Genomic DNA, 13536 nt, shown 5'->3' with positions numbered 1-13536 from the left:
TTGGGGATGTAGGCTCGTATCAGACCAATATCAACAGATTTTATAGCAAAGCTATACTATCCTACTATCAGTCAAAAACCTAAAAATAAAGTGTGGATGGATCCTGGAACACAATGATCCAAAGCATAAAGCAAAGCCAATTGAGGTTTAAAACATGGTTTAAAAGGAAGGGGAATGTTTCCCATGACCCTCCCACTCTCTCTCTCCCTTTCTCTTTTTTAATTGATAGAAAAATGATGGTGACAGAAAATTATTTCATATGCTTTTTGACCTTAATTCTTACTTTTGATGATTAAGGTACTTTTGGGAAATCTGAACCTTTATTAAATATCGAGTTCATCACCAAAACTTTTTGTCTTTTCAAAGAAATGGGAGGCAAACCTTTGCACTCAACTGTAGTGTATATGTATGTGTGTGTTTGTACACAAGGTCTTCCTGAATCTGAAACTTTAGTTCAGAGGGATTTTTAAAATTAAAAATATGCGTTTAAAAAAATACTTATTTAGATATCATTTAAAACCGAAACAACCATGTATACATCTGTGATGTGTAATTCATCAATCTCTAGATGCCACACTGATGACATTCTCCAAGCAGGCGCTAGCAAATTAGAGATGCAGAATTAGTAGTGAACCTTCTTGAGAATGACATCATCGACTAACACACTTTTAGATCATGAGAAATAAGGAATGCTGACGGTGGGCCCTGAGACAGAGACAGGACACAGGTCATGGTCTGGATCCCATGTTTACTAATGTATTAGTCACATCTACAGCTTACTTTGATCCTACAACAGTAATGAGTTTACCAATTAAGGCTTATAAAAAGTTAAAGATAGCTGGATATGAAACTAATTTGGCATTTGGCACACAATGTAGAATACTTTGTCACTTGTAACATGTTGCAGGTAAAGCAACTTAGTTATAGCACCAGACATTACAGAGGTTTACAGCTTCGATTGCAGCTTCTCGCAGAATTTCAGCATTGCTGGGGGAATGTGGGTCCATTTAGAGGGCTATAAGCATTCTTGTATGCACCTTTGGCTCCACTCAAGGTTCAATTCAGCAACCTTCCTGCGAACAATACAAAACCCATACCCAGTGTCATCTCAAATAACGACACTTTCTCTGTGACATTTCCTGTTTGATTCTGGGAGTCATTGAACCATACAGGATGACAGTATTTCAGCCTTGTCGCTATCTTGCATTAACTAAGATCACTACTCTCCTGAACAGACAACATTGGAGCAAGTATCTGAGACTCTTTTGGGGGATGGTAATGATGCCACTGTTTAGGTGGAAGAGAACCGACACATTACGGACACATCATTGCTACTGTCAACATCGCCCAAGAGAGCCACTGCTCAGCACTGGTTAGTGGTATCCATGCTTTAACATATATGATTCTGATGGTCTAATTATCAAGCCCTTCATGTTTTAATAAGTGAAACTGACTGGTGAGAAGCTGAGAACTACTGACCTTTCTCACTTTAAAAAAGGAACCCAGGTCACTGGTTCTGGGTGCTGTACATATCAGGTCATAAGATCCCCAGCACAATTATTAGAGCCATTATCAATGCACAATAATTAAATTAAATGCCTGCCATACTCCACCACAGTGAGACAGCCTGGGTATATGCTAGGTAGTTCAGCCTTACCGCAGTGCCTGTGCATGCCCGATGCTCTTATCTCAGGGTAGTCACAGACAGGGAGAGAGAGGAGGAGGGGAAGAGAGAGAGAGAGAGATTGTAAAAAAGCACCAGAGAGAGGGAGAATTTAATAAATTAAATCTAATATAGGCGCTGGGATGGTCTCCTAGCAACGCGGCAGAGCTCAGTCTGCTGAGGACTGTGTGTAGACATCCCCTGGCCTGATGTAGAGATGACCCATAGTCCTTTGGTCCTCCCTGGACCCTGTTGCCTTCACATTCCACATCCTGGATGCCTCAAAGACTACAATCCATTATAGTGGCCAACGACTGATCACAGCCAAGCATGCTGTAGAGAAAACCAATATGCTATTTATTCAAAGGTTTCAGAGGACTTTCCAATCAAAGGAATGGCAAAGCTATAATTTTGTCAAGGCTTTGGCAATATACAACTTCAGAGCCTAGGCATCGGTGAACCAGAGATAGCACACTGCTCCATAAGGCGTGCGCATGCGTGCACGTCAGAGACAGGTGGTAGTCTAGACATTGGTGGAGTAGGTTCTCTGATATATACTCTTGTCTAAAGCAGTCTTCTCATTCTGCACCATCTGAAACGGCCCTACGGTTTGTTTGTTTTTTACACTCTGACACTCATATCTCTACACTACACTTCACCATTCCAACTAAGAGAAGTTCACACCTTGATTATTCCAACCATTTACAATTTGACACTCATATATTACAAAACCCATATATGCACAATACTTGTGACCACTCTGTACTGCATGCGAGACAACGGCCGTTCTCTTACACTATACTGCACTACACACTTTTCTCCCCTCATAGTGCTGCTGTATCACAACAGGAAAAGAATTCCAGCATCAGCCCTCATGTCACAAGTAAGTCACAGTAAGTCAGGAAGGGAAGTGTGTGTGAAACAGTGTTTCTTATGTATGTTTCATGTAGCAATTTATGTGCAGTTATTTGTGATGTATACATCTAAAGATTTAATTTGGATTAAAACAATTATTTACCAAAGAAAAATCTGATGGACTTTTTTTTTTTTTTGCTTTGATGACATTCTCCTAATCTCAAAATCAAATGAGTTTTATTCGCTAAACATAAATGGTTAAATTAATGAATTCAATTATCAATGACACGATCCATTGCCTACTTCTTGCTGAGCACATTTGTAAAGAAAACAGTATTGTGAAGCCTTATCTGTCACATGGTGCTGGGAGTCATAATATTGAGGTGATGCACATACTGATGACTTAACACCGCCCTTTACTTAACTGCATACTTCAAGCTTGGTGCCAGCAATATGTATACAACATGTAAGTCTGCCCTCTTGTGGCTATGATTAGAAGTTATCATTTATTTCCACATTCAGGCTTTAGACCCATCTTCTCCATCTCTTGATGTAACTAGCAAAGAGAAAAATGCTTATCCTTTACATTTCATTAATTGAAACTCACACTCTCTCTCTCTATATATATATATATATATATACACACACACACACACACACACATATACACATACATACATACACAGATTATTAGTTGGTTTATTTTTCTGTATTTTGTTGTGTTAAAGCACTGTGTCTTCCCTTGTGTGACAGTTTGATTCACTGTTAAAAATCATTATTTTTTGTAATAATATGAACAAAGTATCATTGGTCTTCCAAGGAGGTGGGGGGTTTAGAAAAAAAGCCACTTGCTCTGGGAAAGTAATTTATGTATCGCAGCACTTGAACTGTAACCCAAATATGACCATCACTCTGCCAGCCTTATTTTTGCACTGGTCTCCACGACAACAGACTGGGTTAAAATGAGTCATTATGAAAAGAATGTCGAGGTGGCCAAGAGCCATTTTCATTAAACACAGCTTATGCCTCTGTTTCCAGCATTCAGTAACTAGGCTCACTCTAACCTCAGACCAATACACCCAGATAGCCCAGGCCATCCTCAGAGATATGGTAATGGTCTGCATTACATAGACAACATTCAAAAGGACAATTTTAATATTAATCACTAATAAAGTATTTTTAAATAAATAAATAAATAAATAAATGCTCTCTAGGAAGTCTGCTTTATGTTAGAATACATTATACATTTATTATTAATACATTTATATTATTGTTTTTAAGATGACCCATTTTACTTCATTAGTGCACCCTCACTGTTACTTCTTTTAGACATTGAATATTTAATCCAGACAACCTGCAAAGTTGCCACATAATTAGTAATTTATTGCATAAAAATCTTTCATAGTAAATACTTGACAAAAACAATATTCAGAATTTAAATTTAAATACTTCAATATTCCATGCATATTTCAACAAAATTTCAGTAAATTTCATGTAAACCGCACAATCACAAAACCTGTGTTCAATGGCTCCATATTTTGTCTCTATTGCGCTGTTGAAGAAAACTGTCTCACAATGGCAGCAGTACCGTCATTTATGAGGTAGAAAAGGACACATTGTCTTAAAACTCGTTCTGTCCATCATTCTGATGCATTGGCTTTCTTTATTTTAGTCATTGGAGAAAACAATTAAACTTTTCGGATCTCACAATTTCTGAGATATATATATTATTCTAATTTCCATTTTGGACTTTTTATATGATGAAAACAAAACTGAATTTTTAGCAGATGTCTTATACTACTCTCACTGCCCTCCTAGATATGCATAAAGTGAATAATTTCAAAAGTATGAATTCTAATAGCATTTTTTGCCGTGGTATTGACACTTAACACTGATGCTAATTATATAACTTGACAGCACATGCAGGTGTACAATAAATATCCTATAGAACAAATACTGTTCCACATGTGAACTGCAAGCTCTTTATATATTAATGCTGTTTACAACTGACTGTCAAACAATCAGCTAATGAATCCAACTGACATGCTAATCTCTCTCTGTGTACACCACCACTGATAGTCCTAAATTAAGATCTATATTCCAGTTATTACAAAGCTTTCAGAACCCACTTGGCTCTTTGATATGCCTTTTGTCAGACTGCTGATTTACAAATTGATAGTACTGCCCTGAGGTACGCAAGTACAATATATAATGATATAAAGGTACTTTGGCCGGCCTTTTTAACTTGAGCTCATATGAGGATCACATCTCCACACAAGGTTGTAGTAGGAATGTAGTAGGAATGGACCAGATGGTATAAAAGGGTTTAAAAAGGCACTACCAGTCTTCAAGTTCACTCTTCAGCTTACTGTTTTCAAGATCTGGAGTACTCTGTGGTTGAAGTCTTCTGGCTGATCAGCATATACGTAGTGTCCTGCTCCTCTTATAGTCTAGAGACCAGACAGATATGCAGAGGTTGAGAGCTGTTCACAGAGACTCTAGTTATCTAATGATAAGTGCATATCAACAGCTTCTAGAGGTGAGATTCCATGGTTCATTAGACTACTGTTTTCTAAAACAAGCTCCATGTTATAAAATGTTTTACAATAGCTCACAATTATGTAATGATCTTCCAACAAATGTGTGCACACACTGAGTTTAATCTATTAATTGCATTTTATAGCTTTAGTGTTTTAAACACATCAGATCACACAAATTCTGTTTGGAATCATTTTAAATCTTAAAGGGCCAAGGAGGTTTGCTCAGATTTACTTCCTGATTTAATAGTGTCCTTCAGTAAAGACTGCCTCCCACTTAAACCAAAGGAAACTGATTTTGCTACCCATGTATTTTGTCACATTTCAGCTTCTGTAAATGTGTGTCACATAAGCTACATTAAGCTAACAATGAAGCTTTATGGTGAACAGCTCTAAACAAACTCTAAATAAAGCTCAGGGTGAGCAGTGTGTGGTGAGATCTGGAAGCAAAACTCACAATGATCTCTACACAGGAGTTTGGCCTTATTTCTTTGACTGAATTACCAGAGTGGCCATCTATGCTGGACCGTGAGCCGTAGATGACAGTAATGGGGATATCACTGTGAATTAAGCCAATGCGACGCAGCATAGGCCGTCTGGCCCAGCCGTATGGTATGGTCATGTTTTTGAAGGCCGTTTCACCACTACAAAAACACAGTTATTAGAGGTGTATGAGTGCAAGCATGTTAGACGCAGCACAACCAAAAGTACTATGCCCTCAGATCAGCGTCACATCAAAACACATGGGACAGAGTTGTACTCATAGCTTGAGATGGACCACATTACTGAGACACAGAACAGTAAATTGCGCAAGACAGCACAAAAGGGTGAAAATGAAGAAAAAAAGACAAAATAAATAAATAAATAAAAAAGGATGCACCTGGGGCTTTGAACATTAAGGTGGTAGATGTACTCCGTAACTGTGTCATCATTAAATATGGTAGCAAACTTCTTTTTGAAGTCCGGCCTCAGAGTCTGCACCAGAACAGGGCCTAAATGGTAACAATATGGCATACCTTAAAATAACAGTACAAGATAGACATATTTTCTTCAGCTGTATTACTTTAGAAGGTAATATCCCATCAGGCAAACAATCTCCCACCAGTCAGACAGCTAAAGGCATTGTCTGGCATTTCAGAACAAGACTCTTAACCAGGGCATTTTACTTGATAAACAAGATGGATTTAGGAATATCCATTGCACTAAAAATTTATGAGTTGTCCACATAAGTACCAACAACCGTTTGTGGTTTGTAATTTGCAAACTCTGCAATCAAAGCCCAAAATATGACACATGCAAAAGGTACTTTGCAAATTTTTGAACTAGACTGTAATTTATACAAAGCATGTCCTTCTGCACTGTGATATTTCATTGGGTCCCTGCAAGCTCAATTCCATGGGATGGGGGTTCACGCAGTAATAAGAATATAGCTGTGGATGTAGAATCTCCATTCTAAGTGTAATCAGCCCAAGACTATTCTTCATTGGGTTGTGAGACAAGAGCCTTAGCAGCCTCGTACCGAGTGGCCCCGCCAGCCGGAGACCAGCCAGGGGGTTGAACGGGCTAAGCAAGGCACCGAGGGCCTTGATCCACACTGGGATGGGTCTGTCTTGGTCCCCAGGTGCCGGCCGCTCAGGCAAACCCCATGGCTCCACCAGGATCATATGCTTCACTCTGAATTAAGTACAACAATCAGAAGGCAGAACCAATATTCAGCTCACTGACTTAATATATTTTCACAAAAGATCTGTAAATACAACTCAAAATCAATGAGCTCAAATTAATCCTAAAACATAAATATGAAATACGTTAAATGGGTTTTACATAAATGTTGCAATATAATGATCAGCAAAAGCGTAGAACATATGCCTCTGATTCAGCACTTTATTTCTCATAAAATGACTAAATGCTTTAATGTATAAACCACAGCAGCACTATCACATTTTCAAATATTACTTGATAGAACCAGGACAAATGAAGAGTTAAGGTATAAAAAGAAAACACAGGGGAAATAGCAAAAAACATACGAAATAGCAGACTGAGCCGAGTCCGAGCATGCTTACGAACTCAGACATGGAGTGAGATTGCCTGATATGAAGGATATTGCACACACACGCGAGATATCAATCAAAAAAGCCCAAGAAAAGAAAGCAATGTAAAACTAGGTACACACAGAGAAGAAATCCTTTAAGGACATACAGTTTAAAGTGCAGCCCTAAGGCAAACAGATTAAAACCCCTATGCCTTAAATTATACCTAGGGCATTCCAGCAGGAACATGATGTTGAAAGCAGAAGAGCAGGAAATATGCAACATGATTGCATGCATCACAGTGCCCCTGGGCACATTAAAGAACTGGATTTTACATTTATGGATTACAGCCCAGTTTCCCATGAGCACACAACAGTGTTAAGATTAGCTCAGCTGTTAGACCTAGCTGCTAGAGTGCTATTGCCAGCCTATGATGACTTTTCTGGGATGGGTTCATGATACCAGCCCCAGGATGTTGAAGAAATAATAATGGGAGAAAAATAGGTCAATTAATCATTGACAGTACAAAATGACACAGCAAATTGCTGGATGAACTCAAATCCTCTTGCTGGATGAAGTACTGACCTGGAAGGGTATTTAAGTGAATAGGCTGCAGCCAGGTAGCCTCCCAAGTTGTGGCCGAGCATTACCATGCTCTCCAAGCCCAGCTTGCTCCTCCACTCCTCTATGGACTCCACAAACTGCATCTCTGCCTCCTTAGCATCGGTGCTGAAACAGGCCCTGCTGCTCTGGCCAAAGCCCAGCAGGTCGAAGGCATACACAGGCCTCTGGTGGGAGAGTACATCCAGGTTGAGGGCCCAAAGTCCCACTCCACCACCAAAGCCATGAAGCAGCACCAGAGGGGTCCTACGCTCTCCACTGCCACTGAAGACCAGCGTCCATAGCTTGTTGTCATTGGATATGTGGACAAACTGCTTGGAGAACTTGCTTCTGATGGCTAAAAACAGTAATAGTCATAGAAATGGAAAACTTGATAGCAATGAACTTCTTGTTACAGACAAGTTTCATCAAGTAGGATCATCCTTTTACTCTGGGTCTACCTAGGCAGTAGGAGAGGGCAGGGGATAGCTAACACACTGATCACATGTTCTATGTGTAGGAAACAGTTCTGATTACTGGCTGAGACAAACTATAGGTTATAGGTTTCAGTATGGATCAACCAATTTAATATCAAGATTTTCACCTTCCTCCTTTTGACATGTCAATGGCTAAACTACAGCTATGTGGGAGAAAGTGACTCTCCTAACAACTTTACAGGTGTAGGCAGAACTGCACCCATCTTCTTAGATCGATAAAAGTACTGTGTGATAATTTGGTACATTTTGGGGATAAAGCGTGGTTTCACTTTTTAACATGACGAGGGTGCAGTCATGCGGTTAGGACTTACGCTGCAGTATCCTCTCCTCTGCCTCCTTTAGTTTGCACTGAGATGTGGGACACCAGGATGGCAGCCAGCTGGTGAGCCACCATGACCTGCAAAATATTTTAGTGTGAGCCTTTTCTCTTACTTAATTTTCAAAGCAAACCTTTTGAAATGTTAGGAAAGACTAAAAAGCCTTAGGAACTTTGTTTTAGCAAAGCTTGAAGCAATGTAAAGCTGGACATGAGACATTTTCTCCTAAAAATGGAACTAAAAAGACTAAAAATGGAAAAAAAGGAAAAACAAGAAAGAAACACACAAGACAATCATAACACACTAGTGCAGCACACTAAGACACAAGGAAATTTCAGCATTAGCCTAGCCTAGAATAAGGGGGTATTTCATTAGTCAGGATCTTCCAATAGGAAGGTGTCTTACCTCCCCAATTATTGGATTTTCTAGAAAATTAATTATTTTACTTTAGTCATCATAAGATGAGAAATTTAATCTTGCTTTGAGAAATGTCCCAGAGGTCTCATCAGGACAGGCTTATGTATCACAATCCATACACTTACCAGCACAGTAGGCAGAGAAACATCAGCCAGCTTGGACAAGTGTTATGTTTTAGTTTTAGGACTGATTGGGGTCAGATGGCAAGATGGCCTGCTTAGTCCACCAAGCATAAACTCATAAGTTTGGGGTGATGCAAAATGGCATATTAACACACACGTTACCTTACAGTTGTGTCCAGGAATTTGAAAAAACTGTAGAACAGACTAGGAAAACGTAGGAACACCAGAACACGGTGTGCCACTCTGAAGCCAAAAAAAATGTGAGGATTTTAGTTTTGCGCTAATGATTTAATTAAAAAATAGCTTTAAACATATTCATATAATTCATATAACCAGTAAAGTACTGATTCATATAATCAGTAAAGTTACTTGCACTTTCTTTCCATTGGAAAGTGCAAGAAGATACGCACACCACATTAACAATGAACAAAGCTGGCTAACTTGTCAGTGTAGTTACATGTACACTAGCTAGCGTTAGTCAGCTGCTGAAATAACACGAAGTAAAAGCATAATAATTGGTAGTTTACTAGCTATCGTTAAGCTGCTGTTCTACCTAGCCAAAGATGCAAAAACAAATTTGCTGGATAACCCAGTTAACATAGCTAGCGTTAGGTTAGCTAACCTAGATAGTATGTAACTACAGAGCTAACGCCAAATAGACAGCTTTATCAATGGCAGGTTATTAGACAGCCGAAAATTAGAGAGAGAATTGTTCCGTATAGTAACATGTAAAAGACATCGTTAATTTTGCAATGATTTTGTGTTAGAAGTAGTTGTTCAGGGTAGCTAAATTGTTTTAAAAAATAATAGTCTTACCCCAACTGTGTTAACGCCGCTTCTTCCACCATGTTTCGGCCACAACACGTGACCACCGCCTGTCACCGCAAACTGTCTTAAAACCCAGTTGACTACTCTCCTGAAGTTTTACTTTTTAAAAGTAGTTACAAGTTGTTGTTACTAGATTAACAAACAAGCATAACAAGTATTAAATGATACCGATGCTTAAGTGTACCACTTTTGAAAAAGCTTTAATGACGTACCTATGCAGTAGAACATTATTCTAGCTATTATTGAGACGATTATTTTACTAATATCTAGAAAAGTTTAGCTAGCGTTATGCATTAGAGTTGGCATAATTCTCTAATAAGTATGAAGCGTGGTTGAAAGGGTACTTTCGATAAGTGTGTGAAGTTGCACAAGCCCTGAAGTTGTGTCCTGCTTGTCAGGTTGACGACGTGGAGGAACTAAAGTCGGGATACAGCTGCATTTCCGTTTCTGCACAGCAGAAAGAAACAGACATCGAGTCAGTATTTTTTTTTCTAAATAAAAAATATAATAAATGACACAAGAAAGGGTGGTGATAGTAGCTAGCTAACCCTAGGTGCCCCGAAGTGCTGCTGTGCAACCGGATTACTGTAAGTAGCTCTTAAGATAGCTAGGTTAGCTAACCTAGCTAGCTAGTTACGCTTATATATACAGACCTTTCAGGCCTTGGACCCATTTTCCTTTAAAACGACACATTTATTTAATCTTATTTATTTGCAAAATTGTACTTCCATGTTTATAGAACTACGCCTTTCCGATATAATGTTTAGCAAATCTCGTGGTTTTGTCTTTATAAACATTCCTGCCACGCCCCACGATATCTGTGTTTAGTTACAGTATTTGCGATTTATGCAGCCAAATTTTAGGTCGAAAATCTATTTCGGACAACCAAAATGTTTAACTTAGAAAATGTCCCCTTATATATATATATATATATATATATATATATATATATATATATATATATATATATATATATATATATATATATATGATAGGTATTGGTGCTATTTATTTATCTTAACAAATAGCTCTCCAACGTAATCACTCGCATTGCATGATCAATTTAGTGTTTATATTTATTGTATTATGCTGTACTGTCCACGGCCGCCACACCTTTTCGTACAATTTTATTTAACAAGTTCGGAGTCGTCCGAATGGTTGTTTGGCATGTAAGTGTTATATTTCTTATATGTAGTGCAATTATATAGCCTTCATGGTTTACTGTTACTACAAAAACAACGTTTTTGTAAAGCTAATTCCTCAAACAGGATGAAACAGGTATTCAGGTGAACTATACAATTATACGGAAGCTGAAGTGCAGTGCAGCATATTTGCATGAGTGCAAGTTGTGTTGTCTCTTTGCAGCTGAATGGGTCATTTGTTCAAATAAGGTCGATCAACGTAAATTTGTACCTGGTAGTGATCTAAGCTATGTACTCATATCTGGAGAGATTTCACACCTAATGTTTTCTGTTTATGTATGTATTTTCTTGTTTGTCCCACTTGTTTGTATCTTTCACAGGGATTGGGGAACATGCAAAACAACTTGTCAGACTATGACAATGGTGGTCCTTTGTTTGCCCCCCTGGTGGTGCTGGAGCTGGCTCAGAACACTGAAGCTGAGACCATCACTTGGTTACTGAACAGAATAACAGACAAGCAGCAAAATGGAGGTAAGATCCCCACATGATGGAGCTTGGAGGTTGACAGAATATTCTGTATGTTTAAAAACCTGCTTTATATTGGATGTAAGACTCTACTTTTGGTTTGTGGTTCTGTCACACTGCTTTTTGATTATACGTCTTTGGTTAAATAAGCTGTTTGGTTGAAAGTGTTGATCTATTTAACACCCTTTTTGAAGAAAACATGATACTCTATCAATGTATCTTAAATTGTGTGTTGATAAATATCTCCAAATCAGATCAGCACAGGGCTAGCAGGTGACAGACATTGCCTTAGGCAGAAGGAGTGAAGGATCTTATGGGAGCCTTGGGTTGTTGTCATAGTACCAATCCTTTGATAGAAACAGGAAGACTTTTACAGGTATAGCAAGTCAAATGCATGTACCAGTTTGGTTTAACTTTGCTGGTTAGGCAGGTATTGCCAAAATGAAGTCAGCCTGTTCCAGAATGGAACTGAATTGTGTGCTTTAAATTCTTAATCTCTCTGTAATGAAACCTGAAACATGTAATAAAGCAGTGCAAAACTGAGTCATTATCACTAGTTCAAGTTTTGCCAACACACAAAATGCAAATTTTAAAATAGGTTCTATAGAGGTAAGGAAATCAATGTGCATCAATAACACTTGTTTGTATTTGTCATAAATACATTTATATCACAAATACATTTGGCCTATTTGTGCCCTAATGAAGTCCCATTTCAGCATAGGTCAGACTGACGGACATCGATGTCCATATTAATGTATTATACTTGTTCACTATGTTAGTGATAATGTATTTCAGGATAGATTTCTGAAAGACGGATGATTTGTTAGGCTCTTTGCTGACTTGTTGCTTCTCCCTGTTGTTCCATGTAGGAGCTGAGCTGCTGGTGGAGCAGGTGCTGGGTGGTGGACAGGAGGAGCAGAAGGGCAAACCTAATATCTTCCTTGTGGGATCCACCTGGCCGAGGCTCCTGGCGGGAGCAGAGGAGGTGGGGCTATTCAAGGAGTTCAATGACGGCACCATGCGGGGATTTACATTTTCCAACAGGGAGAGTTTCAAAGACTTCCAAGGTACAGAGTTCTCTTGGGCACAGCTGACACAGTCACCTGTTACAGTGTATGGGTCACTGCTTCTGGAAGATGGAAGACTTGGCGTGTGTGAACATACATGATTTGCATATGATTTTAAATATGTGCTAAAGGTTACAGTGCCATTTTACCAAACAGAACATTTTGAATTCAGATACTTATATCACTGAAAAAGAAAGAGAGCTATTTGCTTTTGTTGTCTTGTTTAAATCCAGTAGGGTGTGGACGCAGTAGTAAAGATAACCAATGTTTCTTGTTGATGCTATGTCAGGGGATGGAGATGGCTTCCTCAACATTGCAGAATGCCAGTACATAATCAAATATGAGCTGGACACGCTAAGGGCAAAGAGCGAGGCACATGTTCCAGGCTACCCCAAAGTAAAGCTATATCCTGGAAAGTCTGTCAGTAAGTCTACTCTAAAGAGTACTCTGAATTTTTGCTGAAACATCAATTACATTAAATATGTTTGTGAAAGGTTAATATGGGATGTATAACATTTTAAAGACCTTGTCTATTTGTCTTGATTATTTTTTATTTTAAATATTTCTTTCTTTGGACATATCAATGATATACTTTATTATTTAAATTTTCAATTTTACATGTTCCAGTCCGTAGGTTGCAGTCCAAGGGGATTCTAGTGCAGTATTTCCCCCTTCATGATAAAGAGGAGTTGAAGAGGCTATCATTCTCTTGGTATCGAAACATCAAACTGTCTGCTCAGCCATTGGGTGAGGCAGTCATTTGGCGCATGTGGCGGGTGAACTTTAAACCTGACAGCTCATCCACTATATCAATCTTTCTATGATTTAAATTTCTGTTAAAAATTTATTATACAGGAATTTCACAGTTGCATAATAGTTTTCAAAGTAATATTTCCATACTTGATGCATGTTCATTCCTTTGTGAGATTAGTGTCC

The 13536-nt window shown here is 38.5% G+C and overlaps 2 protein-coding genes across 7 annotated transcripts in view; one reads left to right on the top strand and one right to left on the bottom strand.

The window, feature by feature from the left end:
* Nucleotides 1-3727: 3727 nt before the first annotated feature.
* On the bottom strand, nt 3728-10310 carry LOC145654554 (1-acylglycerol-3-phosphate O-acyltransferase ABHD5-like). Of its 4 annotated transcripts, XM_081708777.1 has the most exons (9): nt 10211-10310; nt 9855-9995; nt 9201-9281; nt 8494-8579; nt 7671-8043; nt 6575-6729; nt 5936-6047; nt 5513-5699; nt 3728-4968 (listed from the first exon to the last, which is right to left on the bottom strand). In XM_081708777.1, the coding sequence occupies exons 2-9, from the start codon at nt 9884-9886 to the stop codon at nt 4879-4881; spliced, it is 1116 nt and encodes a 371-aa protein (XP_081564903.1). In that variant the 5' UTR covers nt 9887-9995; nt 10211-10310; the 3' UTR covers nt 3728-4878. The 4 variants fall into 4 exon arrangements, with proteins under 4 accessions (XP_081564903.1, XP_081564902.1, XP_081564905.1 ...); XM_081708776.1 differs by lacking the exon at nt 10211-10310 and having other exon boundaries at nt 9855-10037; XM_081708779.1 differs by lacking the exon at nt 10211-10310 and having other exon boundaries at nt 5560-5699; nt 9855-9992.
* Nucleotides 10245-13536, top strand: part of LOC145643246 (anoctamin-10-like) — a 22480-nt gene continuing 19188 nt past the window's right edge. For 2 of the 3 annotated variants that reach the window (XM_027015197.3, XM_081708774.1), the window contains exons 1-5: nt 10289-10453; nt 11389-11539; nt 12403-12600; nt 12890-13024; nt 13228-13347. In XM_027015197.3, coding sequence (XP_026870998.2) covers nt 11401-11539; nt 12403-12600; nt 12890-13024; nt 13228-13347 — 592 coding nt within the window. In that variant the 5' untranslated portion in view covers nt 10289-10453; nt 11389-11400. Of the gene's footprint in view, nt 10454-11388; nt 11540-12402; nt 12601-12889; nt 13025-13227; nt 13348-13536 lie in introns of all 3 variants that reach the window. The other variant, XM_081708775.1, reaches the window with a different exon arrangement.

The sequence above is a fragment of the Electrophorus electricus genome, unplaced genomic scaffold (assembly GCF_041902795.1).
Source record: "Electrophorus electricus isolate QZ-2024a unplaced genomic scaffold, ASM4190279v1 Scaffold132, whole genome shotgun sequence".
NCBI classification, from domain to species: domain Eukaryota; kingdom Metazoa; phylum Chordata; class Actinopteri; order Gymnotiformes; family Gymnotidae; genus Electrophorus; species Electrophorus electricus.
Note: the sequence above shows the minus strand (reverse complement) of the source record. Positions and strands in the feature narration are given on the sequence as shown.